Raw genomic sequence first — 24,494 nt, forward strand, 5'->3', positions numbered from 1 at the left:
TCAGGCCCCACTCTGGGCCTTGGACAGTTTCCACTGTAGTTACTCCGTACTGCGTCCCCTATTCTTGTCTCCACAGCTCCGCCACCTTCCTCTTTGCTGATATCGTCTCCTTGCGCTTCTCATGTAGCTCTTCTTCCTGCCTCTCTAACTCTCCTTTGCCTTCCTCTGTCTGTCGTCTGAGCATCTCTATGTGTGCCGTGAGTTTCCCTATGCGTTTCGTGAGTTTCCCTATTTCTTCCGTGAGTGTCCCTATGTGTTCCGTGAATTTCCGTTGCTGGCCCTTACGTATCCTTATTTCCTCCTCCAACGCCATTTCTGCCTTCTTCGCTTTTTCTGCCCTCTCGCGGCTTTCCTTTGTCCCTTCTAATTTGCCTGCACCTTGTGTCACAACTTCTATCTCTGCGAGTATCTCCTGTATGTCATGTTCTCCGAGTTCCTGCCGTTGGCATTTTCGTTTTGCTCCGTCACCTGGTTGCCTCTTGCTAGGGGAGTGCGGTTGCTGATGGGCGCCGTCAATGCCGTTGTCACCGCTGTCGTCGTCGTTGTCTTGACTGTCTTCATTGCCGCCTGTAGGAGCAAGGGCCATCATCTCAGTTTCGCCAGAAATAACACTGCCCTCTCTGCCGTCCTCGTGTGGGTAGGCGTCGAGCCTAGCGGGCTGCCCAGCTTGGGTGGTAATGGCAGAGCTATCAGGCGCGCCATGATCGCTTACTGGCATCGCTCTACCCTGAGTGATGTCCCCTGCCATCTGGAGAGTCGATTCAGGCGAATTGTAGCCGTCGTTGCCGCCGTCCTCGGCCGGGTTAACATCGAGATTGATGATATGCTGAGGTTGGATGGCTATTGGAAGTCTATCAGGGGGGCCATTCGATACGTGTATAGTCGAGTCTTCTCGAACTTCCATCTCGAGAGTCGCTGTGGGTGTCAATAATCCACGGGATGAGATTGCTGCTGGCGGGGAGCAACCCCTTGGTCCTGCCTCTGATGGCAACTGGCTTCCTGGTTCGTCTCTAGGATCCTGGTTCTGACCGCTGTCTTCCACCCGGGAGTCGTTGTTATTTCGGATTCGTTCTGCTCTCCGGTTCTCGGCCTTTTGTGTGTTTGCCCACGTCGCCGCTCACGTCTCCGCTTAAGACGACGTGACCTGCGGATCTTCCGTCTTTTGCGTCTGTGGTATTCCCCAAGTTCCTCAAGGAGGCGTCTCTTGCTAGGAGGGTCTGGTTGTTGATGGGCATCGTAAGCGCCGTCGTCCCGATCGCTTTCGTCGTCGCCTCTAGGGGCCATCATCGCAGATGCACTAGAAACGAAATCTCCAGATTGAACGCCGCCGCCGTCGCCGTCGTCCTTGGCCGGGCCGGCGTCGAGGCTGACGGGTTGCTGAGGTCGGATGGCAGGTGGAGAGCTGTCAGGGGCCGCTGGCGGGTTCAGACGATGTGACCTGCGGAGTGTAGTCGTGATAACTTGTCGGGGCTGAGGTGGGTGAGTCCCTGACTCTGCCTCTGGCAGCGCCTGACTTTCTGATTCGTCTCTAGGATCCTGACTCTGATCTGGTAAGGCTCCTAATGGCATCTGGTTGGCTGGTTCCGCATGGCTTTGATCCGTGTCATGTTCAGCCTGGGTAGGGGGGGCGACTGTTTGCCTTTGTCACCACCGAGTGAGGTATTATCGTAGCCGTCATCTCTATAGTTGCCATCGTCTCTCAAACGAGGTGGGATATCTTCGCTGTACTCGGTTTCACGCTGGTCTTGTCCCGCTCGCTTGGGGCACCTATTCTTATGCCTTGATAGGTCTGTCGTTCTCTTGAATTGACGGTCACAAAAAGGACAATTTAGAGGGTGGCCGGACATATGGTTCCTTTACATTGTTAGCATAACAATGCTTGACCAAAGTCGGTGAAGTTACTCGCCGTAGCTGTATGACATCTGGGAATTTACGACCGCATTGATTTATACAGCACCCAAATAGATCCTTGGGACTATCTGGCGGCGGGCGGTTCAAGTCAACTACTGCGCATCCTTTCGCTTGTTGATGAGCTTTGAGCAGCTTGACTGAACCGAAATTTTGTCCGCAACAATGTATTCTTCCTTCATCAAAATGATCCCAGACATGGAATTGAAGCCTTGCCGAATGTGTAAATGTGCCGCCACAATAATCACAGAAGCAGAACTTATTAGTCTTTTGAGGGTTGTGGTTGGCTGTGTACTTTATAGACGGACAATGCTTGGGATGTTTCTGTGCACGGCTCAAACATTGTAATTTTCGCCCGCAGTCGATACATTCATAGGGCTTCGGCATTGGTTTTAAACACTTGTGCTGTCTTCGAAGAGTCAATAATACCTCGACCTAATCGCTTAGGTAACTTACTGTAGTTGATTCCAGGACGCAAAGCATGGCCTATCACAGCTCTTATTATTGCACCCATAGACCTCCCCTTTAAGAAGGGGAGCATGGGTTATAACGTGATCTCTCACATGATAGGATTTGTCGAATCTTTGGCCGCATTCACCGCAGTAAAAACGTTCCTCCACTTCATGTGTGTGGATAGATGAGGGCAGTTGAGGCATGTCACTATTGCAGGTTGGACTTGTCGGGTCTTGCTGGGACCTTGAATTCCGGATCTGGTCGAGTGTCATGATGGCAACAGTGGGTTATTGAGAGCAGCGCTTGGGTCCCGTCTTCTGTCTCTGGGGACACTTGCGTTTTCATAGTACCACCGGACCTTGACAGGGGCACCCTGATCCGTGGATGCAATGATCTGCAGGCTCTTCAGCTGGTGGAACCCGCGTCAACTTTCTTTTAGCGCGGAATACGGATATGAGCCGTCAAATGCGAAGAGGCCCCTGTGCTAGTGGTTCGCCTGGTGAGCCTCAAGTTGCCTTGTTCGCCTTCTTCTTGCCTGACTCCGCTTTTTTGCTCCTATCGCCGTGTTCGGAAACACTCGGACGAGCATCGCGACTGCGCTTACACGAACTGCCGATTCTTGCGCTATTGGTGTCAAGCCAGAGACTGATGCCGCTGCTATGCCTCGAACAGACACGAGGACTTCCTTTTCTCACCACGACTAGCCTATTGATGAGCAGAGTGTTCGTACGAAGTCACCTAGCCTGGTCAAAGATTCAGAAGTGTCGCAAGATCTTGCCAAGCTCACCTCGACAACAAATGATCCCTCTCCATTACCATCAACATATACTGTAACTGCAACTCTGCCTACAACCGGCTCGCTTGATGATTATGCGATTGAGGACGATAGTGAGAGCCTGGAGGAGTTCAAGGACAATGTTAACACCCACGAGCCAAAGTTGGAGGCTTTCCCGCGCATTAAGCTGACGTGCGCGCGACCAATTTCCCTTATCGGCAAGCTTATCAGAAATAATACCCCCCATGATACTGGGAGTGGCGACGGCGCGGAGAAAACTCGAACAGGCCAAACCTCGGGAAACACCACTGAACAGGGCCCTAGAATATTTCTATCACAAGTTGAGGACGCCGCACGCAATGCCAAAGAGAACGGCTGAAGGCTTGATGCTCAAATATTACATTATAAGTCGATAACTCAACTTTCGAAGCGGCGTTGTTGCCCGGATCAAGAGCATGAAACATTTGCTCCAGAGATGATCGAGTCCATGGCTAGGCACAGTGATGCCGAGCAACATCACTGGACAATGTCCGTCAATGGCTCGATTATCTCCTCCCCCAAGCCCGAACCTCCGAGCGACATCTCCCAACACCCTTCTGGGGCACTCTCCTTTCCTACTGTCACAGTGACTAGCGACGACGACAGCGACGCCGTTCCCAACTCGGCCGGACCTGCTCCTCCGGCCAATCTCAATATCTGTTACGGCTATTGAATACCTTGAGTTGCATCGTCGTTGTCTAGAAATAGTAGCGCTGCTAGAAAAGTACGCGCGTATGCCCCGTCTGGTCCTGGTCACACGGTCCCAACATCTTGAAGGGGGCTGGAACGACAATACCACCTGTAGACAATGTTTGCCGCGAAATGAGTTCGTGCCACTGAGCTCTAACGGCCCTATTTAAACTCCTTAAGAGACGCAGATGCTGTCTAAGAGAGGCGGTAGGGCCGGCGGCGGCCACCCCGATTGAGCTTGCGAGACTAGCTGGGTATTGCGATTGTCTCTTGGGATAGCGTCAATTTACGTGAGCGACAGCGCGATCCGCACAGCGCCTTATCTCCCAAAGAGCCGTTACGCTCGAGTGGAACTACTACGAGGTGGGATCATGGATGGGCGCATAGTGGGTAGGAAAGCCGAGTACATTGTTGAGTAGAAGGGAGAAGTCGTGGAACAGAGGGATGACGACAAAGTAAGCACACATTTGGGATGATATGTCGGGACTCTGGGGCTGTTATCTGCAACTTGATTGACGAGCTGTGACTGCACCATTAGATTTCAATGCTATGAGTGCCATAAGATATGTTCTTGGGGGTGTGACTGATCCCCCCTTCATCAAGAAGGATCACGATCTAGGCTAGAGGACATACCGTAACTATCATGTGATCTTATTGAGCAGCATAAAAGGCCCAAAATCCCTCTGCAATAGCAGAAGGTATCTTCTACTTTTGCCGTATGGCATAGTGGTCATTGTGTTCCCCAGATCTCCTTTGGGAAAAGGGCTGCGTTCCCATCACTCCACAGGCCGACAACCCTATTCTGCAAGACGGCAACGGTCTCGCCAAAATCGCACTGCACCGGCATCCCCTTCACTGGGGCCCGGCCAGAGTCGGTAGAGGAACCAAAAGTCGCAACCTTAGAAAACATCTAGATCACGAAAGACCACGCTCTGGCTGGCGTCAAAGCTTTTGCCGACCTCGCACCCAACGACGAACCCTTTAGCTTCATCTTTGTCTCCGGACGGAGTTCAACACAGAATCCTGGGCCATTCACGAACCGATACACCCGCGTCAAAGGAGAGACAGAGCTTTGGCTCTCCGAGATGCGCAGTCCCTACCCTCGTCTCATAACAGAGGCCGTTGGACCAGATGTCGTCAGTGAAAGAGACCGTGCCGCCATAAAACCATACGTCCCCGATCAAGGCTTCTTCCATAACAGTGCCAGAGCTGTTCTAGGTCCTCCTGTTCGAATGGCCTTTCCATCGCTTGACGCTCCGACTGAGTCGCTTGGCAAGTTCTTGGTCGAGATGGCGATTGGAAGATTCGATAAGCAGTTGGACGAGGGAGGTAGTGATATCACGATACTAAAGGGTGGCATGAGGGTTCTCAAGGACCCAGCCTTTCTGAGGCTAGCAGGATTGTCATAAATGTTTTTTTTTTCTCCGTTGGATATAATACATGTAACACAGTAATAACATCGTTTGGCTTTTATACAGCCATGGGTATTTCTAGGTTTAAATTAGGCATCTTGCCCAAACACCGTATCGTAATAGTTCCGGATCCTCTCACACTCATCCAAAAGAGAATGTTCACAAGTGGCCTTGATGGCCTCCTCCCAGATGACCTTTTCCAGGTCATAACCCGCCTTTTTCACTACCGAATTGTAGTCTGGGCCCCATATCCTTGACCACTCCTCCTTCTCTCCCTCTTTCGTTTCGGATGTCAACTCGTCCAGTAGGCTGTTGAGTCTTCTCGTGTCAAACTTGACCCTGTTCAGGTGGGCGAACATGGTCGTGATGATGGGTATTTCCCGTTTTCCGGTTTTCTTCTGGTTGCTCTTCCAATCAAGCTCGGGATCTGCCTGCCATATCCCGCTTCCGTAGTGAATTTCTCCTGGTGTAAGCATCACCGCGTTTTGCTTGACCTGCCAGAAGGGATTTCCAAGTACCACAGCGCCCTGCGTAAACGTCTCCTTGTCGCCCGATCCCCAGGCGCCTTGTGAGTGAAGTTGGTAATAGTACTTTCCGTAAAAGTTGTAGTAGGCCGCCAGCAAGAGGCTGTCGGCGTGTCGAGCCTTGTCGTAAAGCATGATTCCAGACTCGGAGGCTCGTGATTTCATGGTCCTGTTGGGCATCTGTGCCTCTGCAATCTCATAAAAGAGAGGCGATATCGTAGGTAGCCAAAAGTCGGGCCATGTTACCAGACCATGGCTCTTGTAAGGTTCCACATCGAAGAGATAATCGGGTTTTCGAATGGGAAAGGCGTCTGAGTCTAGGAAGAGGATATTCTGAAAGCTCGAGAAGATGAGGGCAAAGGCCTTGAACTCGAACTTTTCGAAATGCGGCGTGCTGTAGTTGGCAGACTTTGGCACGTGCAAGAAGTCGTCCATATTAAGGCATTGTACATCTAACGAGGCAAGTGAAGTGTTGCACAGCTTGTGTTCGTACTCGCTGGCCGAGTCCAGGAATAGTTGTACAGGGAGCTTGGAGCCGACATGGCGCAGCATCAGCACAGCCGTGACTGCGATACCAAAGTTGGCGCCACTTGCGGTGATGACCACGCCACGAGTGTCACGGACAAACGGTAAATCGGGTGCGAGATATCGAAGACTTTGGACGTAATCGTGGTGAGTCTGTTTTAATGACTCGAACTGTTCTGTGGGTAATTTGAGAACATCAATGTCGATTTGAGCCTTGGAGCCGTGAGGGCTGAATTGCTCCGGATCAAGGGGCCTTGGTGAGATGATCTCATCGCCCTTGGGCTGAGCCCTGTAAAGTTCGTTGGACAATCGACTCCAGAAGTCAGCGACCTGAGATGTTAGACCGGTGAATTGTGGCGTTTCTGTATCGTAGGTGTAAGTACTCGTTGATGCGTTGCTAGAGCTGGAAGTTTCGGGCTTGAATTTTGGTGCTATGATTCTTTGATTTGTATATGATAGATCTGAAGAAAATATCCATAGTGATAGGGCAAATATGGTGGCGGTGAGGAGGGCGGTTATTTTGACGAGATGTCGTCGGGAGGCCCGGACGTGAACCCATGCGGCGCTCTTGCTTTCTTCAAGTGATAAAAACATGATGAGATGAAAAAGTTGGAAAGAATGAATGCGTCGCTGTTGTCGTTGGAGGTGTCATTATAGAGCAAGTCGCTCGTGCACCTAGAGGCGGTCCAAAGACGGCGCCAAGGGTCTTGGTGAACTTAAAGAAACGTTTTAAAGGGAATGCGTAAAAGATGGCTGTGCTCGGGTAAAAAAGAACGACGGTCTGAGTCAATGTCTCTGCAACTCAACCGCCGCCATTCACGACGACGCTCATTTTCTTTCTTTTTTTTTTTCTTTTTTTTTTAGAATTTTTAATAAAAGATGAAGAAACAAAGAAATCCATTCCTCTTGTTGTTTTTATAAAAGAGTGATGCGCTCTGACGGTTTGAGGCTGGTGAAACGGGCCACGGAGGTAACTGCAAGGGGAATAATGCCAAGATTTTTAATGGTTCTGGTGTTTGCAGCCATCTTCCCTGTTTGACAGTAACAAAGCTGGGGAATATGCGCGTTGTTGCAGCCGCAATGCAGTTACATTGTATATCTTAGACATGGGTATTTCATATCTCTGCAAACAAACATTTGCTAGTTTTGATGCTGTCATGGACTGACAACTGTATCTGTAGCGTAGCATAAATGGCCAATTTGCCTCAGCACCTATGGAAAGGTATCTTTCACTTTTGTTTTTGGCATGGCGTTTATTGTGTGCATAGTATCTTTCGCTGTTATGGCTGACGTTCTGTTGTGGGCTCATCATTTAAGACATTAATAGTGGCAGCAGCCATGGAAGCATCGGATAGAAAGCCGCGTCTCATATGTGTGCAAGCTGACAATTTCCTTTATCCTAAGAGGGGACGGTTGTTATGCGATGCTCTTCTGATTTACTACCAGCAGCTTCATCTTTAACCTCAACTTCGCAGTCAGGATGACCACAACAAGAACGCCGATCAACCTAAACAAGTGGTATCCACACTTCCATAAGCGGTACGCCTCCATGAAACCATAGGTCACCGAAATCAACATAAGGATCTTCCTCATATCCTCAAGTGATTCGGTTTCTATAAATTGTCCATGCCGTTGACCACGTCATTCATCGAAGACAAGCAACTAAATCGCGAAGAGCGGCAATCCTGGAATAAACTCCATAGGCCGGACTACCGAGTGTGACTGCGGGAGTTATTGCAAGTCTCAGAGTAGTTACGATGAAGATTGTATAGCTAGAGTAGGTCAAGACAGGCCGGGACGGGCTAGTGTGGATGGCGGAGGTCTGGGGCAGTAAATTGGCCGGTTTAGATGACGCAGGAGGACGACCATTCGGATTGGTATCGGTATCAGAGGTCCCAGACTAGTGAAGATGGGTATTCTCTAATGTGAAGGCCTGCTACATCGAGGTATAGGCGCATGATAGTTCGTAAGAGGGTGTGAAAGCCTGGCTGCTGTACCTTACAATGCTATTCGGCATCAGTTAGGAACCCTCCATGCGGTGTCTAAGATAGAATTCATTGTGTTCATTTATGTATGTTCTAGTAGTTATATGTGTTGAAGTGCAACACTGGCTCACAACTGGTTACAAATGTACTAATATGGATGAACATCTGATCTCGTTCTAAGAGAGTGGGATCTTTATCGTCTGCTTAAATCCCAATTGCGTACAGACCAACACAGTAATACTACTAGGAGCTTCACTATCGCTATTAATATCGTCGAGATCCGGGATAGTATTTGTGGTAGCTCTCCCTATTAATTCATTTGCGACATCGTACCAGATGGTCTCATATACCCTGCCGCATAAGCTGGTTGGCATAGCAACTTCTCTTACCATGAACAAGTTCTCACCTCTCCTCTCCATCTCGCTCCTAGTCTCCCTGTGGATAGCGACTGTTGTCCCTGGTCTATATGACCACTGGTAGTTGAGGAACATGGGTATGATAGTATCATCTTCGATCATAGGGCCCTGTACCCACATGTTTCCTTCGGCAAAGTGGTCATGTTTCACTACACCTGAATCCATAAACTCGTTCATCCACCCGTGCGTGTGCATCCTGAGCATCCGAGGATGCCCGTGTGGGCCAGGGCTATCCGGCGACGCGAGTATAGACTTGTATAGCCTTATCTCCTTGGACTCCTTCATTACTTCCCTGGGGGGAACAACCGCTACCCATACCATTATGGGATGCTCCCTCTTCCACGAGGCGTCCCACGGCCTTCTTATCCTCGCGATCCACCTCTCAACGTCCATGCCTATGAACATGACCTTGTTGTTATCCATCATCTTACCCGTGAGCCACTTCGACAGCCCGCCCAGGTCCCTGACGGGGTTCAGATATCTCTTCTTCATCCAGTCATCGGGAACAACCCCAAGTGTGTACAATAGGGATGCCGCGTCGGAAGCGGATAGATAGTCCAACACCAGTGACATGACTGGGTACGCACACATAAGCTTATTCATCTTAGGGTTGGCCTAACTGCACATTGGTGGTCGTCCTCGTATATTTATACCCGCGTAGGTACAGTGGCGTGTGAGTTTCGTGTCAATGCATTGACTTTATTAGGCCCTGCCATGGTGATCGCCTAATACTGGGCGGAGGCTCGAAAGGCGCGACAGCGAAAGAATCACGATGGCTTTACCTTTAATATCTAGCCCACGCCCGTGCCCATTTAAAGGATATTCCTCTGCTTTATTTCCAACTATCTCCAGGATTATTATAATAATGAGTTTGACTCTAACCCTAACGAGTCGGCAGCCTCAAGTTTTCTTGCCCCCCTAAGCCTCGTGAAAGATAAAGCTGTCTCGGTACTTCACCGCGATATCCTTCAACCGCCGAGCCCCGTTGAAGTCTTTCTCGTACTCGTCACCCCAGTGACAGGAGCGAAGAAATGTAGTCACTGCCCGTCATTAGGTTGACGTGATCAACAATATTTGCCGCGTGACGTCTCTCATAAGAGGGGCAGCCTGGTTGGCCTCATTCGTACACTAGGTATTTCCTCGATCCGTGTAAATCACGCATTTGGTTTCTGGGTTTCTTTGCTTTGCCGTCTTTCGGTCCATATACTTCTTTGAAGATAGTTGGTCTTTTAACTTCCTTCATAAGAGTCGCATTTTGGGCAGTCACTTGGTCTGTAATTTTGCGAGCTTTCTTCGTGACCGTACGGACTCAAGGAGGCTCACGAGCGCCGAGGCGAGCTCGCCAAGCTCCGTCGGGGACGAGCCAGCTATGGGAAGTCCAGTGACCCCGACCTCTACAATTCCGACGAATCGGCTGAGATCGTCGTCCGCTGTCACACGTGTCCGACCTGGTTACATCGGGGCTACGTCAGGAGCAGGGTCAGGCTGAGTGTCAAGTGGTCAGAACTTGTCGTGAGGTGACCTTCAACGACGGCCTCGGTGAGGTGTATGGTTGGTTGTGAAGGCAAGGTCAAGGGTGTTTCCGTGTGGATTTGTTGGTATACCTAGAGTGTTTGGTAGAATAAGGTAATTTTCCGACGACCAGTCCGTAATATTTCGACTCCGATATGTGGTATGCTAAGCATAGTGTACGCCATTAAAGTCGCCGGCGACGAGGCAGTCTTTAAGGGCAGGACATCAGCAGTATATTTAGGGCATCGCTCTCGTCGTTCCAACGATAGAAATTGACTATTCCTATGCTATTGCTGACAAACCATAGAGTGTCTCGACTTTAAAAGGGCCGAATTTGGTCTTCTAGAAGCCTCGGGTCTCGTCGGGCTGTCTTCTGGCTCAGTTATCCCGTCAAGGGCCAGGCTTCAAGTATAACGGAGAACACGATATTAACCCTGAATACCTAGCGAGTCAAAACTGCCGACGAGCCTGGCGACTTTCGATCTGGGAGCTTAAGAGTACGGGCGCGCCGGGCAGCCCGGCAAGCTGCCGACTCGAGCCGCTCAACGCACCACAGCGACGCTCACAGCAACGCCTCAGGCGCCCCCAATCATCAGCAGCGTCATACTCACTCTAACCACGAGGTCTAAATTCTTCGCTAGCCATTGGGCGAGGTATCAACCCAATTTATCATTGGCCACGCCCACCGATTCACCTGGGAGCTCTCCCGATAAAGCATCAGCGACCGGTGGCCGCCCAATCGGCGACAGAACAATCGAGACTGCACATCTAGCACGCCTAATCCAAAAGAACAGCAAACTGATCAAGCTAGCCATAGCCGTGGTGGCTCAGGCCAGAGAGCACGGCGAACTCCCCGAATAGAAGACAAGCCGATTCCCTAGTCCCCCCCAATGAATATGTTACAGGTCTGAATGTCCGCCGACAGAGGCGGTTACGACGTGGTTATGCTCTAAGAGCCCTGGCTCTAACTGGCACACGCCGGGGTAGAAAACCACCTCCTAGACTAGCATCCCACTCTCCCGGGGGCTGCGCTCCAGGGGGAGACCGAAATCCCCAAGCGAACGGCCTCCATCAAGGAATAACTTGAGTCCCTCAAGGAAACGGGGCGGGAGGGCCCAAGGGCTGCCGAACACAAAGCTCTGAGCTTGGCACGGCTGCCTCGGGGCTCGATATCCATTCCCGTCCATTCAGTATGGACTTAATGCCTGATGAAATATGTTGGGAAATATTTGCCCAAGTTATATATCATCTCCTCGAACATCAGTGCACGGTCACCCCTACGCTCCACAAGAGCCTGGTTTCGACATCTCGCACATGCAAAAGGTTTTATCGCCTCGCCAAGCCCTTAATCTACAGGACGATTGCCATTGAGGCATTTGATGACAGAGAGGAACGCTTTGTCCAGCTTGCGAGGGCTTTGGTCTCAAACTCGCAACTAGGGCACGACATCCGTACAATTATATTGAAAGATAGCGATCATCATGGAACTTACGGCGATGACGACGCCTTGAAGCAAAAATGGCTCTCACTTGATGCGCCGGTGAGTTTCAAGAAGCGGAGTTAGAAAGAACTCGGAAATGAGTCGACAATAGGGCTGGCGCCTCTTATCTTGGCATTGACACCCCGGGTGCGACTGGTTGATTATGCACATAGCGAGGATGGGCAGTGTACTCCTTGGATTCTAGTGGACGCCCAGACTTGGAAGTACCTCCCCCAGAGGAGTTCTATAGGATCTTTACTGCGGATGAAGTGGAAGCCATGGAGGCACATGCCCTTGCGCAAGAGAGCAATGCGCATAGGGGTTACGCAAACTATGGGCTACCGAGCCTGGAGGAGGCGCGCACCAGAACTGAAGATCCTACTGAGGGTAACACGCCCATCCATGTCCTCGGGCCAGTCCTGCTCCACCCTGCCCTCACAACTCTGCGTCTATACGGAGTCTCCTTGCTACAGAACTCGATCATGAATTTCAAGTTCCCCAACGAACTATGCAACCTGGAATATCTCGATCTTAAGGAATGTCTATTTGACCATTCTAGTCTGAAGATCATTCTGACCCGCTGCAAGAAGCTGAAGTGGTTATCGATGGAATCGGCCGGCGAAAGAAGACATGAGTTTTAGAAGGATGGAAGTTGGGATCTCGGCCTGTGTGATTTCGGCAATGTCCTGAAGAAGCTGGGCCAGAGCCTGGATTTTTTTTAACCTTAATTGCGGCCATTCCGACTTACCTCATTTCCCTATAGGGTAATATTGGCACGACGCTACATGATCTCAACGGTCTCTCACATCTCAAAATTCGCCTGTCCGATCTTGTGGAGACTGAGAAGAAGCAAATCGCGCCCCTAGCCGGAGCGCTCCCACCTACGATCGAGACGCTACACCTTTACTGGGACGGCAATGCCTACAAGTATAGCAACTACAAGAGATTCTGCGATAAGACCCGCCGGGCTGTGTTTAGGTTTTGATGGCGGTGGATCAGGTTCCAAATCTACGTTGGGTCAGTATTGACCGAGATGGGGAAGAGGGAAAGGATAAAGAGCCTGAGTGGGAAGAACGCGTCGAGGGTTGGCGTGGCAAGGCAACACAGGAGTACTTCTACTTCGAGCGTCAGCCTGATGTAATGAAACAATTAAGTTAGGTGGTCTATATTCCTGAGTAGGGCCGAGTAGCTTTGGATAAAGTGAACTTATTTTAATATAATTAACCCTAAACTGAAATGAGTCTACCTTTTCATGCGTTTGCCCTTCCCTTCAAGTTCAGGAGCCAATAGAGCATCTCGCAAATAGCGATATTACTCCTTTGTAGCTTTCACTTCGTATACCAGACATCTGGCCTGAGCCGTCCCTTCGACTCCAACACTATCTTGACCTAAAAGGGCGTAAGCATTGGTATTTTGCTAACAATCGATAATAACTCACAGGCCTCCCAAATCTGCTCAAAGACAGATACACAGGATGGGCCTTCTGGTCCAAGTGGCAGCCGCTTTTCCTGGTCGTCGCCCTCACAGCCCGGGCGCCACGAAATAGAAAAATCAAATTTAACTCCCCAGCCGTCGGATATTCCAGCACTGATGCTGCCGACTGGAGCTCCTAGCTTCCCTTCTCCCATGAACGCTCCACACCAGGTCTGTGCAGCTTTCCTTACGCGTGTCCTGTATTCCTTGGCGTGGCCCGGCAACTCCTTTGGGCTTAGGCAGGTCTTGTCTGATAGAGTTGACTGAGTTGCTTTAGCTGTTGTTACTTTCGTTGCTTTACTCATTGTCACTGTCGTTGCTTTAGAAGCTGTTGCTCTCGTTGATTTAGCTTTATCTGACGGGGATGTGATTAAAGTAGTCAGCCGTTGAGAAGCAGATATAGGAGAGGGACTCCCGGGCGATATCGTTTGTGATGCTCTTGTATCGGTGGAAGTAGACGCTGATATCTGAGTAGGGTCTATGGTTCTTATCGTTTTGGGCGTAACTGTCGACAGTGCTTTACTATTTAATAAATCTCTAGTTTTGCATGTACTCTCAGATAAATAAAGTAAAGGAGGACAATCGCGATTCCAAAGAGCTGAGTATTTTGGCTTTTTAAATGGAATCTTATAAAACGTGTTTGGGTAAATCTCATCGATATCTACCCCGGGATTCCATGATTGAATTTCTTCCCGACTAACGCCTAACTCATTAAATATTAGTCCGAAAGTTTGGTCCGCTTTGGGACCCCAAAGGCCGTATTCGAAAGAGCAGGCTTGGGTAAATGATGCAAAGGCTAAGATATGAAGCTTTCTCATACTTCATCGGCATAGAGCATTGCTATACATATTTTAAATGGCAGCAAATAGATGGATAAATATATATAGCTAAGAGATAATAAATGTCCGAGAATGGCTGTTATTAAGTGGCTGATTCCAGCTCTTTTTAAGTCTATCATGCGACCTGCATGCTATATAGCTAAAGCTAGGGAAGTTTCCAACGGCAGCCCGTTGTCAAAGGCTAGCGAAGCCAATTTCAATGCCTGAGGTCCGCATCTGGCGTGCAACAGCCTTCAACGGCACTATGCAACGGCGTGCAATAGCGGCTTGCAACGGCCTTCGGCCTTCTGACTCGGTTATCCCAGTGCCAGCACACTGGCCTCTTTTCTGGGCTTTCTGCTGCCTAAGCAGAAGACTCATCCCTAGCTGCATCATGGGAGGTTATTTTACCTCTCAGGGGGGCTTAACTTCTCCAACCTCCGTCGAGAAACGACAGGGAGCCATTCTTTTCCGCCTTCTGAGCGGATATGGAAGGGATTGGGCTTACAGATGGAAAGGTTTGGGTTGTGTCTGGGGAGGAGTACGGCGAAGAACACGGCAACGAATTGCCAAAATTTGATTGGCAAAACAACATTTAAACCCAATAGTGGCAGAGGTTTCATGTGGTTAGCTAGGATGGCCTGGCGGCGAATACGCAGCAGCTTTGGGGGGCGAATAGGGGCCAGGACACGGGTTTTCAGAATATCTCAATCCCTTAGCTAGCAAAGCATAATAAGAATTCAGTAGGGCACCAACCTAACCACAAAAGGGCAATCTCCCATGCACGCAATCAGATATCACTTTAAAAATCCATATTCTGACTAGCAGTTCCATATTACGCTCCCACCCACGCTGCAAACTGCTCTCGCCACGGCCTGTCTCCTCAGAGTAATAAGGACGAATGGATCTATTTTGGCAAACTAGACTACTAAGCGCTATAGAGAGTGTTTGAGATGTCGAAATGTTGAACCTCAGTGTCGAGAGGAACTGGCTTGCCGGGCATCACGTACACAACTTCGACAGGAATCGAATCTCCACGAACGAGTATGAAGACGAAGATCAAAACGACTTCAACACATTCAAGGATTGCCGTGCATATCCACCACTCTTCCCGTTCAATCGCCTTCGCGAAGACATGGATAATCACAGCGATCTAGATCATCACCTCAGAATAACAATGCTGCAACCCAAAGACTTCAACTCACCTGAGTCGTGTTAATTCCCCATAAAGAAACCGCGACCAAGAGAGTGTGCACAGATCTGGCAAGAACCCACGGTAGCTTGATCTTTCCACTGTTTTCTAGGGAAAACAGGATCAAGACTGCCACTTCCAGTACGCCCCAAGTTGCCAGCAAGCCTTTCAAGTATTTCTCCCGCCACCACAATGCATTATACTTGACACCGATGAAAAGACATACACAAAATGCCGAAATTGCGGACAGCAGGTAGATGTCACCTCTCTGGTATGTAGTAAGGTGGTCCATGTTGTCAAAAACGAATATGGTAGTAGGGAATATGAATCGCAGCTAGTGGGGAGGGACAACAAAGGCTACACGAGGTCCTATTTATGCTTGCAGCCTGAGGGCATAAAGAACATGGCTCCACCGCACCACACAGCGCGTGGTTGATGGAACAAAAGAACAAAAACCAAGATGTTTGTGTGCCTCCACTCCATCCAGTTTGCCAATCTCAGGGGCTGGGGATCATGACCAACTACGCACGAACACCGTGGCCTCCCGAGAGCTACTGACAACCGCCTCCTCGACGGTAGGGTCAACCTCTGGTCCGTCATCTCATCCTAACCATGCTGATTCTTACGACGATCCTTCGACACTATTTTCTTGGCCTTCTTTCCCCGGGGGAGATTATCCGCCCATTGGCCACGGTCCTCTACTGCAGCAGCCGAGCAACGCCTGTGTCGCAAAAGGTACTATATGATCTTCACCGGGCTGAATTCGAAAATCGGCATCATTGTAGCGAATTCATTCGCCCGTCTCTCGACCTCTCTGTCTCACCTATCCCGTTGACATTCTCTGCAGTATCCCTTCCATGTCCAAACATAGGCCTGAGAGAGTGACTCCTCTCCTTCGCGACTTTGAGTCTGTGTCGCTGTCTGAATTCTCTGGGCCAGAGTCCCTAGAGCAGGTGGCACCTGCTGCGTCAATGGTTCCCAACAAGACAACGCATCTATATGGAAGACTAGCAAACAGGCCCCTCAGCATTTGATCATTCGTGCTGCGGATGCTGACGACATAGATATCCATGTCCAATTCACCTGCAATCGACAAGCTGAAGCTCGACCTCCGGCTCCAGGGGGGCCATGTAAGAGATACCCTTGTTTGTAGGGCATGGAATGTTCAGAGTACCAGCGTCTCGTTTCAGGGTCGAGAAAATCTCTAACCTCTCTGCACTGAAGACCTGACTGGCGGCACCGGTGATGTTTGTGAGAGCAGGAAGAAAGAGGCCCAAGATAGATATCTGTTGGGATAGCGCTTCTTGGATGAGAGGAGGGCTGATGTCTCTGAGAAGCGTCATGACGAACAAGTATGAGAGGGAAGGACTGCAAAGTGGTGAGTCTTTGGAAGTGATATGTCGAACAAGAGGGGGATAAGTACCATCCTAGGGGGAATATCAGCATTCTTATTTCTTCCAGCGTCCCCTTAATTGATCAGCTGAGGTAGACACAGGCCGCGGCGTCAACAACACTGATGTGAATGCAGGCCGCATCAATAGCGGCCGTGTTCTGTAGGTATGCAGCCAAGCGTGCTCATTGCAAGTCATGCTACAAGAGCAATCAGCCTGCGAGCCACACGCAGTTCCCTATCCGATTTAGCCCAGTATCAGTCAGCCGAAAACACCGCGTACATCGCAATCACATCAAGTTGGATGATCTTGCATGTGGACTCATGATGAACTCCAGAGGGGGACGTGCGCTCCTACTAGCCACTGGAAGGAAGGGAACTGTTGGTACGAGGGTTTTGAATCTGCGGGTGGCTGGGATGTGATGCCGTAAATGGCATGCCGAGAGACGCCCTCTTCCCACGCGATGTGGCCAGCTGACACACCCGAATTGTATCTCCAAACAGTTCCAGTTATCGTATGGGAGAATGATATGTTTTTTGGGGCCATTCTGCCTTGATTTGGCTGCGTGATGAACATGGAAGTTGGTAATGATTCTGGTGGGGGTAGACGGGAAAGCGGGGTAACGTATATGATAAGCGAGTGAGCCAGTCAAGCGAATGAGCCACTTGTATTTCTCTGTAAAAAGCTAAAATTTAAAAAATTATTAAAAATCGAAATCTAGCCTAAAATAGTTATAAACTTAGAATTATGTTTATTATATAATCTATTACTTTATAAAGTCTTATAAAAATTATAATTAAATTACTTAATAGGGAGTATAAAAGAAAGTAAATCCGCACTGTATACTTAGCTATTTCTCTATAAAGGAATTTTTTAAGAAATATATAAAAATTATTTTTAGGTTTTATATACAATAGGGATTATAATGATACCTTTTTTAGCCTTATAGCTATTTTATTAAGAAAGTTAGCCTATATAGGGTAGGCTATTTTTTGCAGTACAGTATAGTGGCTCACTCGCTTGTCTGGCTCACTCGCTTATCATATACGTTACCGAAAAATGTGTCGTTCCTTTTTGTAGCCTCACACTGCCTTGCAAGGTGCTACACTCTGCACCTATCGCCGTGCCCTTGGCCGAGGGAAGAGAGAGTTACATCGGCTAGCCACCAGGACAAACATTAAATACTTTGGATGTTTGTTACTCTATCTTTTGATGTGTTAGGGCTTGACGTGAGGCCACCTGTGTGACACCAGTTACGAATCGTCCTGGACTGGACGAGGACGATGTCAGCGTGTTCGAATCTGCTCCTAGGCGAGGCTTTCTTCTATAAGTCATTTGGGGCCTTTATAGACGTCGGCCTTTTGAGCCATGTCAGTGTCAGTCAGCATGGGTCGTTGGACTGGAAGATAGGAGAGAAAATAAGCTGGGGATCCACTAGCTCTAAGGCACGGAGTGCAATCCAAAGGCATCGTTAGCGAAGACCAAAAAGAACCACAAGGAGTTCAGGCAAGGCTGCTTGTTCGAAGAAGTTAAGGCAAAACCCTTCTCTCAGCGCTCAGCGGCAACAATGCGACCCGCCCCGCCAATTTTAGGCCGATTCAGGCTGCGCAACTTCATTGGGCGTGGTTGCCTCACAGCCTCCTTGTGATATGACCACCACAGGTGGGGACGCACTCGGCCACACAGCTTGGACCTCTCATCATCACATCGGCGCGTAGGTCCTCACGAAAACTGCCTCCAGAGCCTTCTTCTACGTCAATCGATCGATCGCTTAAGAGCTACTCCAGACAATCCCATCGTCACTTCATGCGCGAGACCAGCTGTCGAAGCCCCTTCAAAGATGGCTTCTTCCCCTACCTACATCCAGCTTGCAGCCTAGTCAAGGCTCCCCACACCGCTGGGACGGCTTCCGGCAATGGTTGCGCGGCGTTAATCGGACACGCAAGATTTTCGAAGGTGCCTTCGATTCTTCCAAAAGTCCCTGGCCTTCTATCAAAGGCGGGGACAAGCCGGTGGCGGAATCTAGCGCAGATCATTTCCTCGTCGCAAAGACTCAGACGATGGCCACGCGCGCTACACACCACTGCCTGGACGACTTTTGCATAGACCAAAACTCTATGCAGCTTTCTTTGCAGAGTACATATTGGCTGACAAAGTCTTGGCTTCTACGGACACCTATCCGGGAGTTTGATCCTCTTCAATGTCCTTTCCCAAAGGGTGCTCTGCTACGAACCTTACACAGATTTCTCAAGCCTTCGCCATCTTCTTATTTGTTTTCTAACTTCTCTCAGCGGGTCTCTCACTGGGTCTGCGGGTTACAGGTGACAGAAAACAGGTATACTACAGATGCTTTGGTTCACGTTCGATCGGATAAGTAGGGAAGCAAAAAACGACAAGGATGACTGGCAAACTGACTGGATCAGCAAGTGCATGTGAAATAGGGACATGCTGCACCTCGCCCGTGGTACCGGGGCTTAATTGTTACACTCTAACATCCATAGCTTATAACCATAATCTTGTGGATAACCAAGTGCTCGTAAAGCACGAGTTCTTTCACTTATCTGTAGCATATTAATTGTCAAAACCCTCCCATTGATAACCATAGCGTCGAGCTATTACGTAGAGCATGTCCTCCAGTGCCAACTTGTATAATGCATCTTCCACAGTCCTATCCCTCTCCTCCTCCTCACCGAGCAACTCGCCGCGCTCCACGAACTGGAAAACACAGAGTCGACCATATGCCCTCCAATAGTCTCGGGCCATGGAAACCACTTTCCCATAACCTCTGTCTAGGTATGGGGAATGAGGAGGCTCCGAATTGGGAAAGACGGTGGCATAGATGCGTTGCCAACGCTTTGCCTCGCTGAGATAGATTTTATCTCGTCGTTTCAACTTTGACTCTTGGTAGAAGTTGATGCCCTGAATGGGCTGTGGATCACGAAGCTCACACGTTCTCTCCAAGATGTGGCTATCACGGCTGGACAGTGAATCAAAGGTCTGAGAGCAAAGGGGGCAGTAGGGGGGCTTCATGTGGTGGCTCCGTAGATGACGGATAACGTCTTCGATGGACCGCAGGTCGTATTGCAGCAAGCATTGCTGGTATCTGGCGGGACTATAAACGTAGAATGGGCAGGCCAGGTGGAAGTATCCGACCGGGGGGAGACTGCGATAAACCCGTCGATGCCGTCGTCGCTCTCCTTCCAGTGTGACGTCCGGAGTCGCTTCCGGGGGGGTAGACTATCGTCAGGCGGTAGAACATATCTTGCGGATCTCATCCAGGCATCCAGAGAATCCAGGGAAGACTTTAAAAGCTCCGGCCTTGAGCTCTGAAGCCGGTGGTCATGTGATAAAACGTATTCTTGGGCGGCGCCTGGCGAGGAATGCTCGCTATCGCTACATGAACTATCGTCAGAATCGCTGCCACTAGTCGAAGAACTGCTATCCAAGTCATCCTCTGAACTGTATCCGTACAGCGAGCTCTGCGAGCTGCGGAAACCTTGGTTCCGGGCATGGGTCACGGGTTGCCCAGACCGCTCCCGTTTGATGCTGGCTGAGTTGGCAGGGGGCGGGGATTGAGATGATTTGCGTTTAAGGCCCGCACTAGGACTAAATGGTATTTGATAGGTGGTAGATGCCGTTTGAGTATCGCGGTCCTCCTTTGGAGTTGATGGTTGGCCGGGGCTACACTTCCCCTGGCACGATAGAATTCGCCGGGTCATGTTCTTCGGATGAGGCTAGTGCAAGGGCTTCGTCGGGGAGAGAGGGAACCGCCTTAGGTTGTGCCGAGCAAGGTGATCGCTCTTGGCTTTAATAGCTGATCCTGTTTTGCGCTCTGCACAAATATGGCCGAGCAAGGTTTGGTCTTCCACACTACACCTGTGGTTTTGGAGGCCTATATTGGGCGTCGTTGTCCTGTGATCCTTGCTCGAGGCCGCAGGCGTGATCCGGTACCTAACTTGGGCACCCCCTTTGTGGGTCACTGCTGGGAAGGAGCGGCAAGTAGTCCATTGTTGCAGTCTCATCTTGCAGCACTGGCGTTCAAATGGGGCTCGCGAACCGTCCTAAACGCGTAGTGTCCCTGGGTTTCTGTTCTTGCAGTTACAGGAACACACACCTAGTATATGAAATGATGGCTGTTGCTTTCAGATGACAGGCCAGAGAAGTGCAGTGGCTTGCCAGACATTCAAGACGCGTGGGTACGGCTGATGGCTATGATAATGCTTCATCGTGAAAGAGACTTGCGTGCATAATCGGCCATGAGAGGAGAGGCGCCAGGGGTTGGCTTTAGGTGGAATAGGCACTGTCGAGTCACGGCTGTTGTCGACGTAGGATGGAAAAGATTTGGGATAACGATGAGACCGGCGGCGGAAGGATGCTATCAGGCAGGCGGCTATAGTCGGTGCTCCCCATACGTCAGTTAATCAAACAAAACAATCATACCAACTGAGTTAGACGATTGGAGAATGAAATTGAATCAAATCATCCGATTTTCAGAGTTGAAATGGTTGGTATACTGTCTTACCCCTAGAATCTTAATATGCCAGGGTTGTCCGGTTGCTGTCCTATACCACCCAGCCCAAGATAAGTGGTATATTATTATCGTAGGTGATGGTACTCCAGAAGGTGGTATTTACTAATACAGCCAGTCCGGATTCGCATCCCCGGTAACCTTGTCGCCGACAATTTCGACCCCATGCCCAACACCGACGTTGACGCCGATTCCTTCAACCTTCTAACGACTTGTCCAATCCCGGACGGTGACCAAGCAATTGGGAGAGGCAGCCATTGTGGCATTACTCGTAAATCTGACTTCTGGGGAACTTTTTAAGTTTGTTTGGATGAGCCGTCGGTTCGTTCATGAAGACTCGCTACCGGTATCCAGTCAGACGCAGGACATGATTTCGACAGCAGTCCGATCTGTAGCTCCGAATAAGGCATTTGGCAGATGACAATGGAATGAATGTTGCCTGGGGGACGTTGAAGAACTAGTTATCTTGGCTGCAAAATTCACCTTGAAGGGCTGGGAAATACCGGTAGTTCTATTACAATCTATAGTAGCTGAGACTGACGGTTTCTGAATGTACAAAGTCTCGAAACTTCTGCAGCGGGTAAGCCATCCTTTTGTCCCTTCCTTTCAGAACACTGAGCGTGCCGTGACTGTCAAGTGAAATGCAAAGTCTGCCCTGACACGGACCTGAGGCGGAAAAGTCACCAACTGCGATGGTGCGAAGAGAACGTATACCCTGAGGGCCGAAAGCCCATTCGATGAGATCGCAAAAGTCGTTTTGAAGGCGATAAGTTGACGGTGAAGAGATATCACCGGATACACTCTCCTTGCGCAATTGAGAACCCCAATCTTGAGCACCATATAAAACGCCGGTCGAATCCGTCTCCTCGATATTGGTAGCTGCGGTTGCGGGTGCTCCCCAGCTTCGATTGATGCATTCCCAAACCCTCGAATCGAAATATGAGAAACGGAGATGGAGAAGCTCGAGGCAACTTTTTGAAGCAAACGGAAGGAGCATGGTTCTCTTGAGAAAACATACATTAGTTACGTCGCTTGAGACGGGGCAAAATCACACGATCGTTTCGTGAGACTACGTCACTTCGCAGAACGTTACTCACCCAAAGATGCTTGATTTCGACGGACATTTTTCCAACCTAGGCACTGAACGTCCGAGTAAACCCCAAAGGGTTAGAAGACGGACACAGTTCATCCAACACGTAAGAAAAATGGTTCCGAAGTAAGTTGTGATGAGCCAACCAGATGGCCCACAGCTCATCCAACACGCAATTCCGGAGTGTGGACCGATGAGCCTGAGATACTTGACCAAAACTCACGTTTCGGGAACCACGGACCTAGTCCGCTGTTAAGGAGCCGCAAGTCATAGATCGACTAGTCCGTTGAAGGAGCCAAGAAAACGCACAGACCGCGTCTTTCAGCTCCTCGGTACTGCACTGCCAAAATCTTGAACGCCTCGGCACTGCTGTAAATCTCAAACGCCACTAGAGTGGCGAGGTTGCAGGCCCGTAGTTCCACCAGCGAAGCGAACCAACGTGTCGAAATCAGGCAACCCGAGGCAGTCCAGGAAGCGAAGCGTGAGACAACGTGTCGAAATCAAGTCCCGAGCTAATCCAGGCCCGATCGTGGTAGACGAAAGAAGTAGGCTGGATGCGAAGAAGCTTTCTCAAGAATGCAGAATCGTGGATAATCGGCATCCTGTACAGAGTGAGGATGTCCATCCTGCGGAGAAGGCATTTTCCTAGGTCTAGCTCAGAATCGTCTATAATCGATTCCTTGACTGTTGAGATGATGGATGTCCATCCTCATCATCATCGCATTGTCCTAGGTCTAGCTCAAGTCGCTCCAGATGTCGCCGGTTTCTTGACAAGGCAGATAATAAGGTCGGGGCATCTTCTGAACGAGGTGCTCTCCACCGCAAGCTTTTCAGCTTCCGAAAGTTGCTCAAATCGATGGCTGATCCTTGAGTCGCCGGTATGGTTGGCTTGTCATGGCAATCAGGGTCTGTGATGATACTCAAAGCGCGGAGCAATCTCTGACGTGTAGTTATGATACCCTGGGGACCAAGAATAGCTTCTGGAATGCATGTTTCCAGATCCCAACTGTCGCATATCGTTAGAGTCGGACGATTCAAGCATATGCTCGCGTTGCCATACCTGAAGGTGTCTAGACGATTATCACCGATCTCATTAACAATCAATCCGGCAGCAAACGCAAGATGCTCAAAATGACGAGAATGGTTTGAAAACCCCTCATATGGACTATAGTCGGACCTTATGGCGTCGTCGTCGGGTGCGTCGAGGTCAGAGTCGGACTCGATCTCGGCCCATATATCATCCTCGGTGTAGGATGCATTATGAGGACAATCTGCCCACCACGGTTTATGAAAGTCTATTTTGAAATGGAGGTGCCTGACGTATTTCCAGGGTATTGTTGGCGGCAAGTTCTGTGGTAGCTTGTGCAACGAGAATGGTCCGGTAGGTCTGACGTCAACTGAGTGCCAGAACTTTGGCAACGCGACGTCACGTATAATTCTCGACACCTCAGTGAGTGACTTGCGGTCTTTGTCAATGGTGACCTAACCCAGTTAGCTGATCGTGCCCTTTCCGGCTTGTAGCGGGCAGACGAGGTGGTTGTCAAGTGTCAAAGGGAAATACTCAACGTATCCAATGATCATGTTCAAGATCTCAACCGGCAATTTGGAGATTATGTCCGTCATTATGGTTATGCAAACTTGGAATATCAATGCGCTTCCACTTTCCGAGGAGATAGCTACGCATCGATTGCCCTGTCAAGTTGAGCAGTACTCATGCGTGGCCGTCAAGGAATACGGTAGTTCTTGTTTTTCAAAGGTGGAAAAGATGATGAAAAAAGAAAGAGAGTTAGAAAAATTAGGATTTTAAGGAGAAAAGATGCAAAGGAAAAAAAGCTGAAGGAAGGTACACATAGGCATCGTAAACTGCGGGAGCCAAAAACGGGCGTAAAGTTGGGTACTCAATGTAGCTCGCACTGCCTGCGTTCCACCAAACGCAGTGTCCAGTTACAGACCTATTGCGAAATGGATGCATGTACCCTGGTTAGGGCAGCTGGCCTTCTTTGGTAGGCACCCAAAGCCAAAAAGAGTCATCTTCGTGGACGGTGCTTTCTTTCATTTCTTCTCTCTTCTCCCCAAAGCCCAAAAAAGAACTTGCTAAAGCTGAAGTGATGATCGAGCGCTAGCCAGCATACTCACTAGACTTGAATTTCATTGACGATCTCTTCGCTTTAGCTAAACATAGGACTAGAAAGAAATACCGGGCGGACTACTGGCGTGGCGGTGACGGACATTCTAGAATGTCAGCGGCAAGGCGATCGCAACCATCACTTGTGATGGGCCATG

At 49.7% G+C, this 24,494-nt stretch overlaps 6 protein-coding genes across 6 annotated transcripts; 2 read left to right on the forward strand and 4 right to left on the reverse strand.

The window, feature by feature from the left end:
• Positions 1 to 58: 58 nt before the first annotated feature.
• Positions 59 to 1,569, reverse strand: MRS44_018527 (uncharacterized protein; the record flags this gene model as incomplete). The annotated part of the gene is made up of 2 exons (XM_065616006.1): positions 59 to 1,071; positions 1,122 to 1,569. 2 exons carry the CDS (start codon positions 1,567 to 1,569, stop codon positions 59 to 61), a joined length of 1,461 nt encoding a protein of 486 aa, XP_065472078.1.
• Positions 1,570 to 3,611: 2,042 nt separating this feature from the next.
• MRS44_018528 (uncharacterized protein) lies at positions 3,612 to 5,274 on the forward strand (the record flags this gene model as incomplete). The annotated part of the gene is made up of 3 exons (XM_065616007.1): positions 3,612 to 3,834; positions 4,612 to 4,736; positions 4,780 to 5,274. 3 exons carry the CDS (start codon positions 3,612 to 3,614, stop codon positions 5,272 to 5,274), a joined length of 843 nt encoding a protein of 280 aa, XP_065472079.1.
• Positions 5,275 to 5,366: 92 nt separating this feature from the next.
• On the reverse strand, positions 5,367 to 6,920 carry MRS44_018529 (uncharacterized protein; the record flags this gene model as incomplete). Its single annotated transcript, XM_046275874.2, has 1 exon — positions 5,367 to 6,920. The coding sequence occupies one exon, from the start codon at positions 6,918 to 6,920 to the stop codon at positions 5,367 to 5,369; it is 1,554 nt and encodes a 517-aa protein (XP_046133730.2).
• A 4,511-nt stretch (positions 6,921 to 11,431) lies between these two features.
• Positions 11,432 to 12,360, forward strand: MRS44_018530 (uncharacterized protein; the record flags this gene model as incomplete). Its single annotated transcript, XM_065616008.1, has 2 exons — positions 11,432 to 11,779; positions 11,893 to 12,360. 2 exons carry the CDS (start codon positions 11,432 to 11,434, stop codon positions 12,358 to 12,360), a joined length of 816 nt encoding a protein of 271 aa, XP_065472080.1.
• Positions 12,361 to 13,030: 670 nt separating this feature from the next.
• On the reverse strand, positions 13,031 to 13,497 carry MRS44_018531 (uncharacterized protein; the record flags this gene model as incomplete). Its single annotated transcript, XM_065616009.1, has 2 exons — positions 13,031 to 13,107; positions 13,158 to 13,497. The coding sequence occupies 2 exons, from the start codon at positions 13,495 to 13,497 to the stop codon at positions 13,031 to 13,033; spliced, it is 417 nt and encodes a 138-aa protein (XP_065472081.1).
• A 5,667-nt stretch (positions 13,498 to 19,164) lies between these two features.
• Positions 19,165 to 20,312, reverse strand: MRS44_018532 (uncharacterized protein; the record flags this gene model as incomplete). The annotated part of the gene is made up of 2 exons (XM_065616010.1): positions 19,165 to 19,705; positions 19,768 to 20,312. 2 exons carry the CDS (start codon positions 20,310 to 20,312, stop codon positions 19,165 to 19,167), a joined length of 1,086 nt encoding a protein of 361 aa, XP_065472082.1.
• Positions 20,313 to 24,494: the final 4,182 nt, after the last annotated feature.

Source organism: Fusarium solani (assembly GCF_023522795.1).
Source record: "Fusarium solani strain SB1 chromosome Unknown bctg00000016, whole genome shotgun sequence".
Taxonomy (NCBI): domain Eukaryota; kingdom Fungi; phylum Ascomycota; class Sordariomycetes; order Hypocreales; family Nectriaceae; genus Fusarium; species Fusarium solani.